The 13,381-nt window shown below is 32.9% G+C and overlaps 1 protein-coding gene across 7 annotated transcripts in view; it reads right to left on the reverse strand.

Annotated features, from left to right (window-relative positions):
• The window catches only part of DGKB (diacylglycerol kinase beta), a 623,008-nt gene that overhangs the window by 496,206 nt on the left and 113,421 nt on the right, over positions 1-13,381 (reverse strand). For all 7 annotated transcript variants that reach the window (XM_057731678.1, XM_057731674.1, XM_057731676.1 and 4 more), the window contains 2 exons: positions 6,419-6,468; positions 3,168-3,242 (listed from right to left, as the gene is read on the reverse strand). In XM_057731678.1, the coding sequence (XP_057587661.1) occupies positions 3,168-3,242; positions 6,419-6,468 (125 nt within the window). The remainder of the gene's footprint in view (positions 1-3,167; positions 3,243-6,418; positions 6,469-13,381) is intronic.

Genomic DNA, 13,381 nt, shown 5'->3' on the forward strand with positions numbered 1-13,381 from the left:
AGGGAACTTCTAATCGATTTGAAAAAAGAAAGAAATACAGAGAGCATTAGAAGGAAAATTTTAAAAGGTGCGATAAATGGAATACTTGATATGTGGGTAGAAGTATTGTTTGCCTCAGCAACCCTGAACTTGATTGACTGGTGTCTGCCCTCAGGAAGTATTTGAAAATCAGAGTCTTTTCCTTCATGGAAACAAACTTATCTATAGGTATCAGAAAGAGACTCTTTGGAACAAATTGATGCTGAAATAATTATTTCATTTCTCTAAAAGGAAAGACAAGGGAAATCATTTAGAATTGGGCAAAATGGCAGGGGTCTCATTAAAAGGCCCTACCCCTCGAAGACTCTGATGATCTAGTAGAAATGAACAAAAGAGAAGTAAAACACAGAGCATTCATTTCAAAGGGCTGATACTTGCATTTTGTACTTAATAAATCTCATGGTAGAGCCTGGGTTACTTTTTAAAAACTCCCTTCGAGGACATCTCAGTCTCCCCTACTAATTGCCATCAACCTCAAATGTACAATTCTTTTTACTCATCACGCAAACTTACCAGGAGTAAGACAACGTGTACAAATGTACACACGTGTTTGAAACGGGGAGAGCTGTTGAATCATTGGGCAGGATGAGGCAATTACTATGACAGCAAACACAATGCACGGGCAAGTCTTTGATCTTGACTCTCTATCCTTTGTGCTGCCCACAGAAAGGGTGGACTTATCAGTATGGCACAAATGACTAATAATGCTATACAGCTTATTATTTGTATTTTCCCGTAGGTATTTGTCCTAATTAGACTGCCTGACCACCAACTGTTCCCTTCTTTAGAGCATCCAGAACCCCCTTTTCTCAAACCTCCCACCACCAAATACTTTTTGTTGTGATGTGATGGTGCCTCCTTCTGCTTTGAAAGCTGATTGAAAAAGATCCCCTTCCCTCTATTACTCCCGTGAGGACAAGAGGCTTGATTGATAGATGAATTATATTCGCAGGTATTAAGTAGGATGCAGAAAGCTGTTTTACATTAACATGACCAAAAAAGGCAGCAAAACTTGTAAGAAGTCTTTTGATTTCAGTGAAAATAGTATTAAGATGAATCAAGCAGTATTCCTAGAATTACATACACGTTACCATCGCCTTTATTATTTCATATGCAGACTGCAATTTTGTTAATGATATGTGCCACACATTGGGTGCGCAGCACGCACATGTTCATGTTCAAAAAGAAAACAAGGAAAAAGAAAAATCAGCTGAGCTAGAACTTGGAAAACGCTAATCCCAGTAAGAATGGTGCTCTCCCTTTACATGATATTGCCCTGACTTTGTTGTACTTTAACTACATTAGTTTGTAAAGCAAGGGAAAAGCTATTAGAGTGTTCCTATCACATAATCATGCCATTACCATGCTGTTGACTGCATAAATGTGAATTAATGCAGTTAAATAGGCTCTTTGAATTCATATAAAATGTAAACTATTTACATAAAATTGATTTGTATTTACTTAATTAATGTACAATATGCTAAACTTACTTGGTTTCAAAGAGAAACTAAAATCAATAACATTCATTAACTCTCCCCCAAATATTACCTGTGGCCAAAGTGAAAGATGTTAATTGCATATGCTTTAATACATATTTGAATAATATTGTAACTTTGGTATAAATCTATTGAAAATAAGAGGTTTTTCATGCTCTTACAGGCATTGTTAGATACTATTTCTTTAAACAATTTGATTAAAATTTCCTAGCTCTGTCTTTAACTAGCTGCAGAGTTTTGGGCAAGTAATTAACATTTTGGGGTCTCCCAGCAATCCCAGTCCTACGCATATATGCAGACAAAACTATAATTTGAAAAGATATAGGCACCCCAATGATCATAGCAGCACTATTTTCAATAGCTAAGACATGGAAGCAACCTAAAGGTTCACTGACAGAGGAACAGACAAAGAAGGTGTGGTATATGTACACAACGGATCATTACTCAGTAAAAAAGAATGAAATAGTGCCATTTGCAGCAATGTGGATGGACCTAGAGATTATCATACTAAGCAAAGTAAGCCAGACAAAGAAAGACAAATACCATATGATATCACCTCTATGCAGAATCTAAAATATGACGCAAATGAGCTTATCTGCGAAATAGAAACAAATTCACAGACACAGAGAATAGACGTATGGTTGTCAAGGGGGAGGTGGGTGGGAAGGGATGGACTGGGAGTTTGGGATTAGCAGATACAAACTATTATGTATAGAATGGATAAACAACAAGGTCCTACTTGGGGGAAACTATATTTAATATCCTGTAATAAACCATAATGGAAAAGAATATGAAAAAGAATGTATATACAGGTATAACTGAATCACTTTCTGTACAGTAGAAATTAACACAAAACTGTAAATCAAATATACTTCAATAAAATAAATTTAAAAAACATTTTGTGGTCTCAATTTCCTCATCTGTAAAATAAATAAAGTAGTAGTATCTACCTTGTAGAGTTGTGAGCCTTAAATAACACTTGTGTGCAAAGATAACTGTGCACTGTGTGTAGTAAACCATCATTATCTTCTTAATCACCTTCATCCTCTTTTAGATTATTTTAGCTATTTCCACATAAGGAAAATCATGGAGATCATAAAAAGCATATCAATTCTGACTTTTTTGTGGCATGGTGTGACCTTAGCAGTGTCATCAGCAGCTTCTGTTTACCTACACCTATATTAGACTACCATTCAAATTAATTTACATGAGGAAGAAAAATAGAAGTTGTTAATTTGTTAAGAGCTTCAGAAAACCACATATACCTTTTCTTGTTCAGAATCCACTTTGACTATTGATTAGATATAGTAAATTAGAGTTATCAAAAGACATATACACACTACTATATATAAAATAGATAACTCATAAGGACCTATGTATAGCACAGGGAACTCTACTCACTACTCTGTAATGACCTATGTGGGAAAAGAATCTTAAAAAAAGTGGATTTATGTATATGTACAACTGATTCACTTTGCTGTACAGCAGAAACTAACACATTTTAAATCAACCACACTTCAATAAAAATGTTTAAAAAATCAAATGCCAATAATATATTAGGATTGCGAAAAAGATGAAAGAGAAAGGGGACTTCTGGAATGTAGCCAACAGTTAAATCATTCCTATACCTACTGGATTAAGTTCAGTGACGTCCCATTCAAGGTACTCAGCCACGTGCATCATCTGACTGATGATATTTTCTAGTTCCTGGAAGGGGGGGTGGTTGGGGGGAAGGAAGGAGAGGGGAAATGAACACAAGGTCTTAGTAAATTCTTCAACTTTGACTTACAGGAATTGATTTGTTCAACCTGTAGCTCAAAAACTAAAGGGAGTGAGATGATTAATTTTATATAAAAAGTAAACATATACCTCTTCATTTTAAAGGTGTAATTAACTATACATTAAAAAAAAAGAGCCTAAACATACATTCCTTTTGTACTTTGTCTAGAAATATTCACCAGGAGAGGGCACAACTATACAAAGAAAGGTATTCTTCCAGGAGAAGGTTTTTAAGAACATTTTTATTTGAAAAGCAGCATCTGATGAAAGTAGGAGCATGCGTATTTTCACAAGCTGTGATTTTTAAGTACTGAGTATCCTGACCCCACGGCTTCAAAACAGGTGTGAAAGAGTGGGAGGAAGTTTTTGAGGGCAGCTGAGAGGTTTATTTTTATTCTCATACACGGAGAATGCATATTGACTGCTCTATCCATTTATTGGTATAATTTGCTCTGCTAGAGGTGTGTTCCGGTCAAGGTTTGGAGGCTAAGTGCATGTAGAGTTTATTTTATGAGGGGATAGAATTTTAGTTTGAATTTTCACATTCTTCTGCTTAATGTCAACTCTCTGAAGAACTGCTGGTTCATATATATGCTTTGGCTAAATAAAACATTTTTTCATACCAATTTATTTAATGTTTTAATTTGTCTGTATCTTCAGAAAAGATTAAATATACTTTGTGAATGCTAATGATTTTAAGGATAGTCAGTCCATGACATAATTAAAAGTGGTGTTTTATAGTATGATAATTTAAAATATAATAAGTATAAAAGAATAAGGCTTGAAAGTACATTAATGAAATTTATTCTACTCAAATCTCTGATCTAACATATGTGGTTGATATTCATAGAATGAAGACAAAAATACAGTAAAAGAGATTTTTAGGGGGAGGAGTCATGGGTTCCTCTGAGAAGCTGATGAAAGCTACTTTCTTTCTCCAAAAAATACATATGTAATCATGAAAATGTTATTTACACAACACTGGTTGCCCTAGAACAAATACAAATAAAAATATATTTATGTATTACAGATAAGAAAAAATTTACACACAAATCCCTTAGAATTAGGGGCTAGAATGTGTGTGTGTGTGTGTGTGTGTGTGTGTGTGTAACTAATCTCCCAGATACTTTATCTTTGCTTATATGCACTTTAATGGTTTGGGACCATTAAAATCTCTGGATATGTCCTGAGGAACGGAAACTATTTTTGCTGGACTATTGTGTAGGCATGTGATATTTGATAAGTCGTTTAACCTCTCTAAGACTCAGTTTCCTCAGCAGTAAAATGGGTACTCTAATAGTACCTAGTTCACAGAGTTGCTACAAAGATTAAATATGCTATTATATGAAATACGTTTATTTTAACTGGCAACAGTGATCAATAAACATTAACTAGTATTATCAGACATACTGGTCATTTATCAAAGTATTAATTTTCTTCTGTTGTATATGAATACAGCCCTTAAATTCTGAAGACAAATGACATCAGAAGGTACAATTCCAACCTGATAGTGAAAATACCCTGGGGCAGTAAGTTGTATGGAGAAAACCACAGAAATTAAATCCAGAACTTTATTTACAAAAAAGACTAATTTAATCATAAACTTATTTATTCTCAGCTCATTGTTTAATATTGGGAATATAGTCAAAAATGTTGCTAGTAATCTACTATATATTAACCAAAAATGGCCGGAGACCAAGAAAAGGATTTGTCTGAATTTTCTAATCAGCTGCCAATCCACAGCTAAAAGCCTAGTAAAGAAACATTCTTTTCATTTAATTAAAAAGAAAAATAAAGCAAATCTGCATTAAAAATACAATTTGCATGAGTATAGTCAGAAGTGCTATAATAAGCCTATTGATATATGTAGAAGAAAACTCCTAGCTGTGAAATGGCACCAGAAAATGAGCGAATGTATCATGCAGCTTAATATTCCTAAGTGGAAAACTGAACACACTAGGCACTTAAAAATAATAGCATTTGAAAAATTAGAAAGACCCTAACACAAGAAATCCCACAATCACAGCATCAATTCAGATTGGTGGTCATTTCCCAGAGTAGGAATTATATATTTTTCTCTCTCTCTGGAGAAGCTAATGCACCATTATCCTGTTCAGTGTTACATAAATATGTTTTCAACTTCACTGCTTTGCTTGTAAAAGTCTGTTTGAGTTCTGCCATAGGAAGGGACATCAGATGATGAGAGAAACTCATTACAGAAATAATGTTTATTTTAATCAATATTAAATATACCAAAACATTTGGTTTTACAGGTGCCTATGTACTTCAAAATTTCTATAATGTGACGCTTATTCTTTTGTGAATATTCTTATATTTCCTTCATAAAACAGGACATGATATAATATATAAAAGGTGAAACAGAAAATACATCATGGGGTGGACTCTAAGATGGATTTACTCATGAGGCCCTGATTAGAGAACTAAGAGTCTAACTACTCCTCTGGAAACTATCAATGATTTGCATATATTACAAATAAAATAAACATTTAATCATTATTTTCCATGAGATGTTATTTTTCTTCTATTGATTTTTATGACTAAAACGATAGACAGAGTGCAAGTTTGATTTAAAGCTGAATGAGACATCTTTAAAAGGGAAGTTTGCCAAAGCAATTGTAAATATAATTACCTATTTCATCAACATACACGACAAAGAGTACTTTGAAAAAGTGGGAAAACAATAAAACGACTGAATCGACTTTATAATTCCTTTAAATTCTACCTGTATTCTTGATATTTTCCTAAAAGTCTAATCTCATTGAGAGAGAGATACATATATATTTTCCTTTCTAGATCAATGGTCTCATCTTTCTCTTATGTTTTATTCAGACAGGGTTGAAGTCTTTTTCATCTTTCTGTGTATAAAAAGTCACTTTTTGTAGTAAAATTATTCAATAGAAAAACTGTAATCCTAACATTTTCCTGAGATCACTCGCTTTCAAAAAGTCAGATGATAAAAATGCTGTGCGAGTGCATGGAAATTATATTGTGTCTTCTGTGGTAATAGCTATAAATTTATTCATTGCATTTTTCAGAACAAACTACTTTGAAATTTTCACAGAAAATTTGAAGAAAAAAATTACCGAGCTGTCCAGGAAGCCATTTCCATCCGTGTCATAGAGGCGAAACATAACTAGAAATAAAAGAGGTGTTGAAAAAAAGATTACAGGCAAGTAAGATCAATGCTAGAATAAGGCACATTCTTTAAAATTTATTTTCTGTCAAAAACAAATACTACTAAATCCCTCCCCTCCTCAAAGCAATTGATATATGGGATCATTTCTCAAGCTTAAAGATGAATTAATCATTAACAAAAACACTGTATTTCAGATAAAAATTCTACCAATTTTTGTTATATACCTAGAAAACACTAAAAAGTGATATTATTTGTTCAAATTTTTACTACAAGGATCATTAAATGGAAATTCAAAAATAACAGAAGAGAAGGAGTTCAGACATTTAGAGCCTGGATGTTAAAGGGCAAGAGTGGATAAGAAGAAATAACTGATTCAGAGGTCTGGAAATCAACTATAATTTGCAATCTGCCATCCACTGTTATATGAGCTTAGTCAAACACTGTTTTCTTATCTACAAAACGAGAATAATCAGCCTGTCATAAGACACACATTGGTTGTGAAAGTGAGGTGATACACACAAATGTGTATCAAAAGCTGTAGGTCACTATACAAATGTAAGCCATTGTTTTGATTAATCCTTAAGCAGTATGGGAAAGGAAAAATCAGTGCTAAATAAAGGAATTTTTCTGATAGAGGATGCAAAGACATAAAATGCATTATTATCATCGGTATAATGGTGTATTTGTTTAAATCGCAGATGTAGTTGCATAGGGTAACCACTCTTTGAACTAATCAAATAAAGAAAAAGACAGTATTGGCTCCGTGGTAGGGAGCTCAGGAAAACAGGATGGCATAGGTCCATGCCTGGCCTGAGGATTCCCTCGTACAACTCACACACCAGCAGGACACTACAGAAGAGGCTGCAGGTGCTGTTTTGAGATAAACAAAGAATGACACAGCTGTAAAAACAGAGGAGTAGAACGAAGATTTGTGTTGGGTTTGTATAATTTCCTGGAGAGTCTTGATGTCTGAGGTCTATAATATTAACTAAAGACACTGACAACTAAGAGACATAATTATGCAGTGACCTTAATCTATAACATTATTATTTTTATATTTAAAAATAAGTATTATATTTTTAAAATTCTAAGATATTTATAATATGGAAAACTAGCCTACACATCACTAAAAGGAAAAAAAAATGTTACCAATCTAAGCTATCATGTTCTATTTATTGTAAAATGGAAACAGACTTCAAAGATTTTGAAATGCAAGGGGAAATGTTTACCTACTGAATTAAAGGATATAATGTTAGGCTTGCTAAAGGACGTAAATATCTTGATTTGCAAAACCATGATAATTGTTCTCTGTCATATACTAAATGAGAAAAAAATTCAGAAAGAAAAAAAGAACTTAGCACAACGTGGATACTAAGCATTTCAAGACTTCTTAGTATATCATAAAATGGTAAAAATATCTTTTTCAGTGGCAGGAATTCACAGACCACTCAGATAAGGGGTTAAGTACCAGGAACAAGGCAAGGACTTCTAAAAGCCTAACTATATTTTAAAATGAGTGATTCCTTATGGGAATAAATGACTGCTAGACCATTTTGCACAGCTCAATATACAGACACCCTATGCCTACTGGCAAATCTTCTTGGAAACATGAGCTCAAAGATATACACACAAGTGGGGGGGGTGTGTGGGTATCTGTCATTCATTTGGGGCAGCATCTGAAACATCTCCCTAAATTCTGAAAGCCAGACTTTATAAAGCACAATAACAGATAAAAAGCCAGATACCTTTTCTTTAATAGCCTGACTTGAAAATAGAGTTTGCACGTGATCCAGCCTCTACCAATCAGAAGTACAAGCCCAAAAGATTAATCAGATGCTAGTGACCCAAGAATAAAGGGGCTTCACAGAATCCATGGTGACGGGAGGCAGCAGCAGCAGCAGTAATTGAAAAAAGGGGTGTGTGACAGGTGGTAACACTGAAAGGTGCTCTGTCTGTACTCAGAGAAGCAGTGATGGGTTGGCATACATATAAGAAAAGAGTTATTAAAACTATCTTTTAATTATAAATAATATGTTGGTACATTTAGAAAATTCTATTGAATCATCAAAAAGAATTGGAACTTTATATATATATAAGTACATATTCCATACATAAGAACTTATATAACTGATATATGATATATATATCTTATATTAGAACATATATATCATGTATTATATCTTATATTAGAACTTATATAGCTACATAATTATTAGATCTTATATAACTTGTTATGTATTATATTTTATATTAGAAATTATATAGCATAAATATTGACATATGTTTATACATAAATATATAAGTATACATATTTAGTGATACGGTAGGATAAAAAGACACTTGCGGTTTTACACACTTGCAAAGAACAATTAGAAAATGAAACATAAATCGTATCATTTACAATAACATCCAAAAACCTAAATACACTAGATAAATTTATCAAGAGGTAGACAAGACCTCTGCAAAAAATATAAAACTTCACCAAAAAAAAAATACATAAAACCTATATAAATGAAAAGATATATTATGTTTATGAATGGAAAGATTCAATATTTTTAAAATGTAAATGCTCCACAGATTGTTCTATATAATGGATACAATCTCAATAAAAATACCAGTAGCTTTGTTTTAACAATTAACATGGCTGATTCTAAAACTTACATAAATATAAAAATGACTTAGAATACCAAAAACAACCCTGAAAAGGGAGAACAAATCTGAAGGATATACATGACCTGACTTCAAGAGTTGCTAAAAATCAAGGGAATCAAGACAGTGACATGCTGACTAAGGGCTACACGAATAGAACAATGGGAAACACAGAGTACAGATAGAGATCCACACACCTATGGTCAACAAGCACCAAATAATTCAATGAGATAAGAACAGTCTTTTCAAAACATGACAGTGGAACAGCTGGATGGATATTCATATTAAAAAAAGTACCTTGACCCTTACCTCACACCAAACATGAACATAGGTCAAACTGAATTTCAACTTTAAGACTAAATTTTAACTTTCTTTGAAACTAAATTTTAACCTTAAATCAGAGCTATAAAGCTTCTAGAAGAAAATGTAGGACAACATCTTTACAACCTCAATGCAAGCTAATATGAACCATCAAAGATTTAGAAAAAAAACAGGTAAATGAAACTTCATCAAAATTAGAACTTCTGCTCATGAAAGAAAAGCTATTAAGAAAATAAATAAGCAGCTGCAGATTTGAAAAAAGATTTTCAGAACACATATATCTACCAAAGGACTTGTTTCTAGAATATATGAGCAAACCGTATATCTCAGTAATAAAATTACAAACAACCCAATTATGAAAGATGCAAAAAACCAAGTGGATGCTTCAAAAAAAGATCTATGAGTGGTCAATCATAACAAAGTACTCAACATCATCAATCATAAAGAAAATGGAAATTTAAACCACAATTAGAGACTATCATATACTCGCTAAAAAGACTCTATAATTCAAGTTTTCTCCCCAAGCCAGTCTACCAAAGCTGCTTACCTTCTCAGCCCCTCACCTCTCTAAGAATTTACAGTTTAAAGATCGTGGCAAAAGCCTAGCTCCCCAGTGCCAGAAATTTAACCCACAAATCCAACTTGCCTTGATAATTTCCTGAAATTTACAAACAGATTTTTTTTTAAATATTGAGTTTAAATGTTCTAGTTTTTTCTAGCAGAAAAGTTGGTCTGAAAACACTTTACTATTGTATGAAGTAGAGGCCCTAGTATATTTTTATACTAATTTCTAAACACATTAACAGAAGTTAATGGCTGTCTATAAATTCTGCCCAATTAACCAATGAAGAAACTTGGAGAACTTTAAGTTCTAGTTAATAATTATAGTAATAATAAAATTGTATATATACATATTGAGCACTAAGTATCTTGTAGTCTAAATCTCAGCAAGTATAAACCAAAGATAAATGTTTTCTTTGATCCTGGATGAGAGAGAAGAATTTTAGGACTTCAATTTTCAGAGGTAGCTCTACTTTCCTAATTTAAAATTGTAGTGGGGTCGTACAAAACATGAAATATTGAACACACACAGTTACACTGCCTTTCTACTGAAGGTCCACTACAGTAATAACAGTAAGGGATGAAACAGGCAAAACCCCACAAGTACAAAGAAAACATGAGAGGAGATAAGAATAATAAAATTTTAGAAGCTGGAAAACACATGGTGACACGTAGAAACCTGAGAAATATAGACTTAACGCTAGTGGTGAAGGGGATGCACAGATTCACACAGAAAGGAAAACTAATTGATAATCTTCATGAAAAGAAATTAGACCTTTAAATACTATCCCTCACACTTTGCACCTGAGGGGATGCCAGCCCTCTACCTTACAGGAGCCTGGATCTTTGAGCTTTACAGCAGTCAAGCCACAGGGACTCTGAGCTCAGGGTACTCAGGAATTCTGATGGTAGGTGTACCATACCAAAGAGTGTAATCATGTGAAAATGTATATACTGAACATTGAGAAATGCAAGTCCCCTTCCTCGTCTCTAATAAGTCAGACTTAAACCTCACCCACCCACCCACCTACCTATAACCACCAAGCGGTTGTTTCAAAACAAAGTAATTTGGAAGAAATCAGCAAAACAGGGAGAAGGGCACCTTACAAGAGGAAAGTTTCAATCCATGAAATAAGAATCAAAGCAAATAAGGATGCTGCTGAGAAAAAAGTGGATTCTCTGTGAAGTAAAAATTATGCTGGGAAGAGTTAAAAAAAAAGTCATCATAGATGTAGAAAAAGTCCCAGATGCCTAATGAAAGGCATAAAAGAAAAGAAGTTAGAAGATAGGAAAATTAAAAAACATAATAATTCAGAGTTCTGTTTTGGAGTCTCATCATCTAAAAATAATACTTCAGAAAGACTGAAAAAGTTAAATAAAGGAGAAAACTAATAATGAAAAGATGAGGGAACAGATGGAAAGCACAAGTTTCCAAATCACAATTTATTGTGGAGGATTTGGGAATTAATTAGTTATATAGGAATAGAGAAACTAACTAAATAAAGGAAAAGGGCAGTTATTAATATGGAAGATAAAAATTGTTTGGCTTAGTAAGCCTATAGAAACTTTCCCTCTTAAAACCATATCTGAATACTGAATAATATTGATAAAATTAATAGATATCCACAAGCATTATAATAAGACTATTTTTCCTTAGATTTTAAAAGTAAAGTTAGTCTCCAAGGTCAAGTGAATCATTGAACAAATAGGTTTTATTTTTAAAACCAACATATAAGGATACAGATTTTAGGTGCAAAAATAATTTTAAGCCCAATATTAAAATTATTCTGTCAGCATGATAGCTTCCAAAGGTGGGTACCTGTTACAAAGTTACAAACTAGTCTAACCCACTTTTTTTCTATTTTTATGCTCATGCAATTATACTTTATACAGAAACAATTATGTGCCCACACAAGAATTTGGTTAAAAGATCAAAGGAAAGGCACATTATGCAATACCAGGGTAATTCTTTATATCTAGAATTTGTTTCTTTTCCAAAAGATTTGCAAGTTTTTAATCTATTTTCCCATTGAATATGTTTTTGTACTTAGCATAATATGTTATTGATATAAAAATATTATTATGGAAATTGTTTTTAAAGATTAGAAAGTATATATTTTAAAAGGCATTTAAGCCAGAATTTCTTAAACGCACAATTTTTTACTGTTTTATGTATTTCTAGACCTATTTAATAAACCATAAGGATAGAGGTGAAAATAATTTGCTTAGAGTTTTTGACATCTAATATAATGGTGTTATACTTTCTCCTTTTTTCCACAAAAGAAACAATAATCTAAACAAGAAAAGGCAGCTTTTCAAAATAAAAAGAGCACCTATATAGCAGGTCAGAAATCATGCATTTTAATCACAGATAGCTAAACTGGCAGTATAATTAATAACCAGTCTCTGTGGGCTTCAATTTTTTCATCGACACTATAGGAAGGTTAACCAGATGATATTTAAGGTCTTTTCAGTGTTAAATTTCAGTGGTTCTAGGATTAATACTAGACAGAGCAGTAACTTTAACATACAGGGTAGTCCTCATTATCTCTACGTCATTTATCTGTTTTCTGAATATTTTCCTACTGATTTCTTTCTTTTTTCAATGTTTATATTTTTTTCCTTTTAAAAAGTTTTATTGAGATATAATTTAAATACAATAAGCTGCATATATTTAAAGTATATAATTTTATTTTTTTCTTATTAGTCACCCTTTTTATACATATTAATGTATATATGGCAATCCCAATCTCCCAATTCATCCCACCCCAACCCACCCCGCTTTCCCCCCGTGGTGCCCATATGTTCGTTTTCTACATCTGTGTCTCTATTTCTGCCTTGCAAACCAGTTGATCTGTACCATTTTTCTAGATTCCACATATATGCATTAACTGATTTCTTTTTAGTGATATACTTTCAGTAACTAAGCTAACTGAAAAGTTATTCTAATTAAGTCAATAATTTGATAAACACTAACCCACATGTGAATGCCACATTTATACTTTATTTTAACGTAAAAATATAAAGTTAGTACTATTTGATGCCTTCAATAATGCACATTATTTTTTCTCTTGTCAAGCACCCATGCACTTCAATATAGCTCCACTGAATTATCATTTATTGAGCATCTATCTGTTGAAAAACACACATACTCAAGTGGTAGGTGCTAGAGTGGAAAGTTAAACACAGCGCAATGGTACAAGGAAGGAGAGTAAAATAATTTGATTAGAGATGGCAAGAGGAGTCATGATGTGAGCTAGGCTCCAAGTGTAGACTAGACTGGATCTCATATACACGGGGAAAGATATACACCCCTAGCAAATGCACATTATAAGCAAAGGCATGAAGGTGGAAAAGTTCAGGGTTTGTCTGATGATTA

The sequence above is a fragment of the Hippopotamus amphibius genome, chromosome 4, assembly GCF_030028045.1.
Source record: "Hippopotamus amphibius kiboko isolate mHipAmp2 chromosome 4, mHipAmp2.hap2, whole genome shotgun sequence".
NCBI lineage: Eukaryota > Metazoa > Chordata > Mammalia > Artiodactyla > Hippopotamidae > Hippopotamus > Hippopotamus amphibius.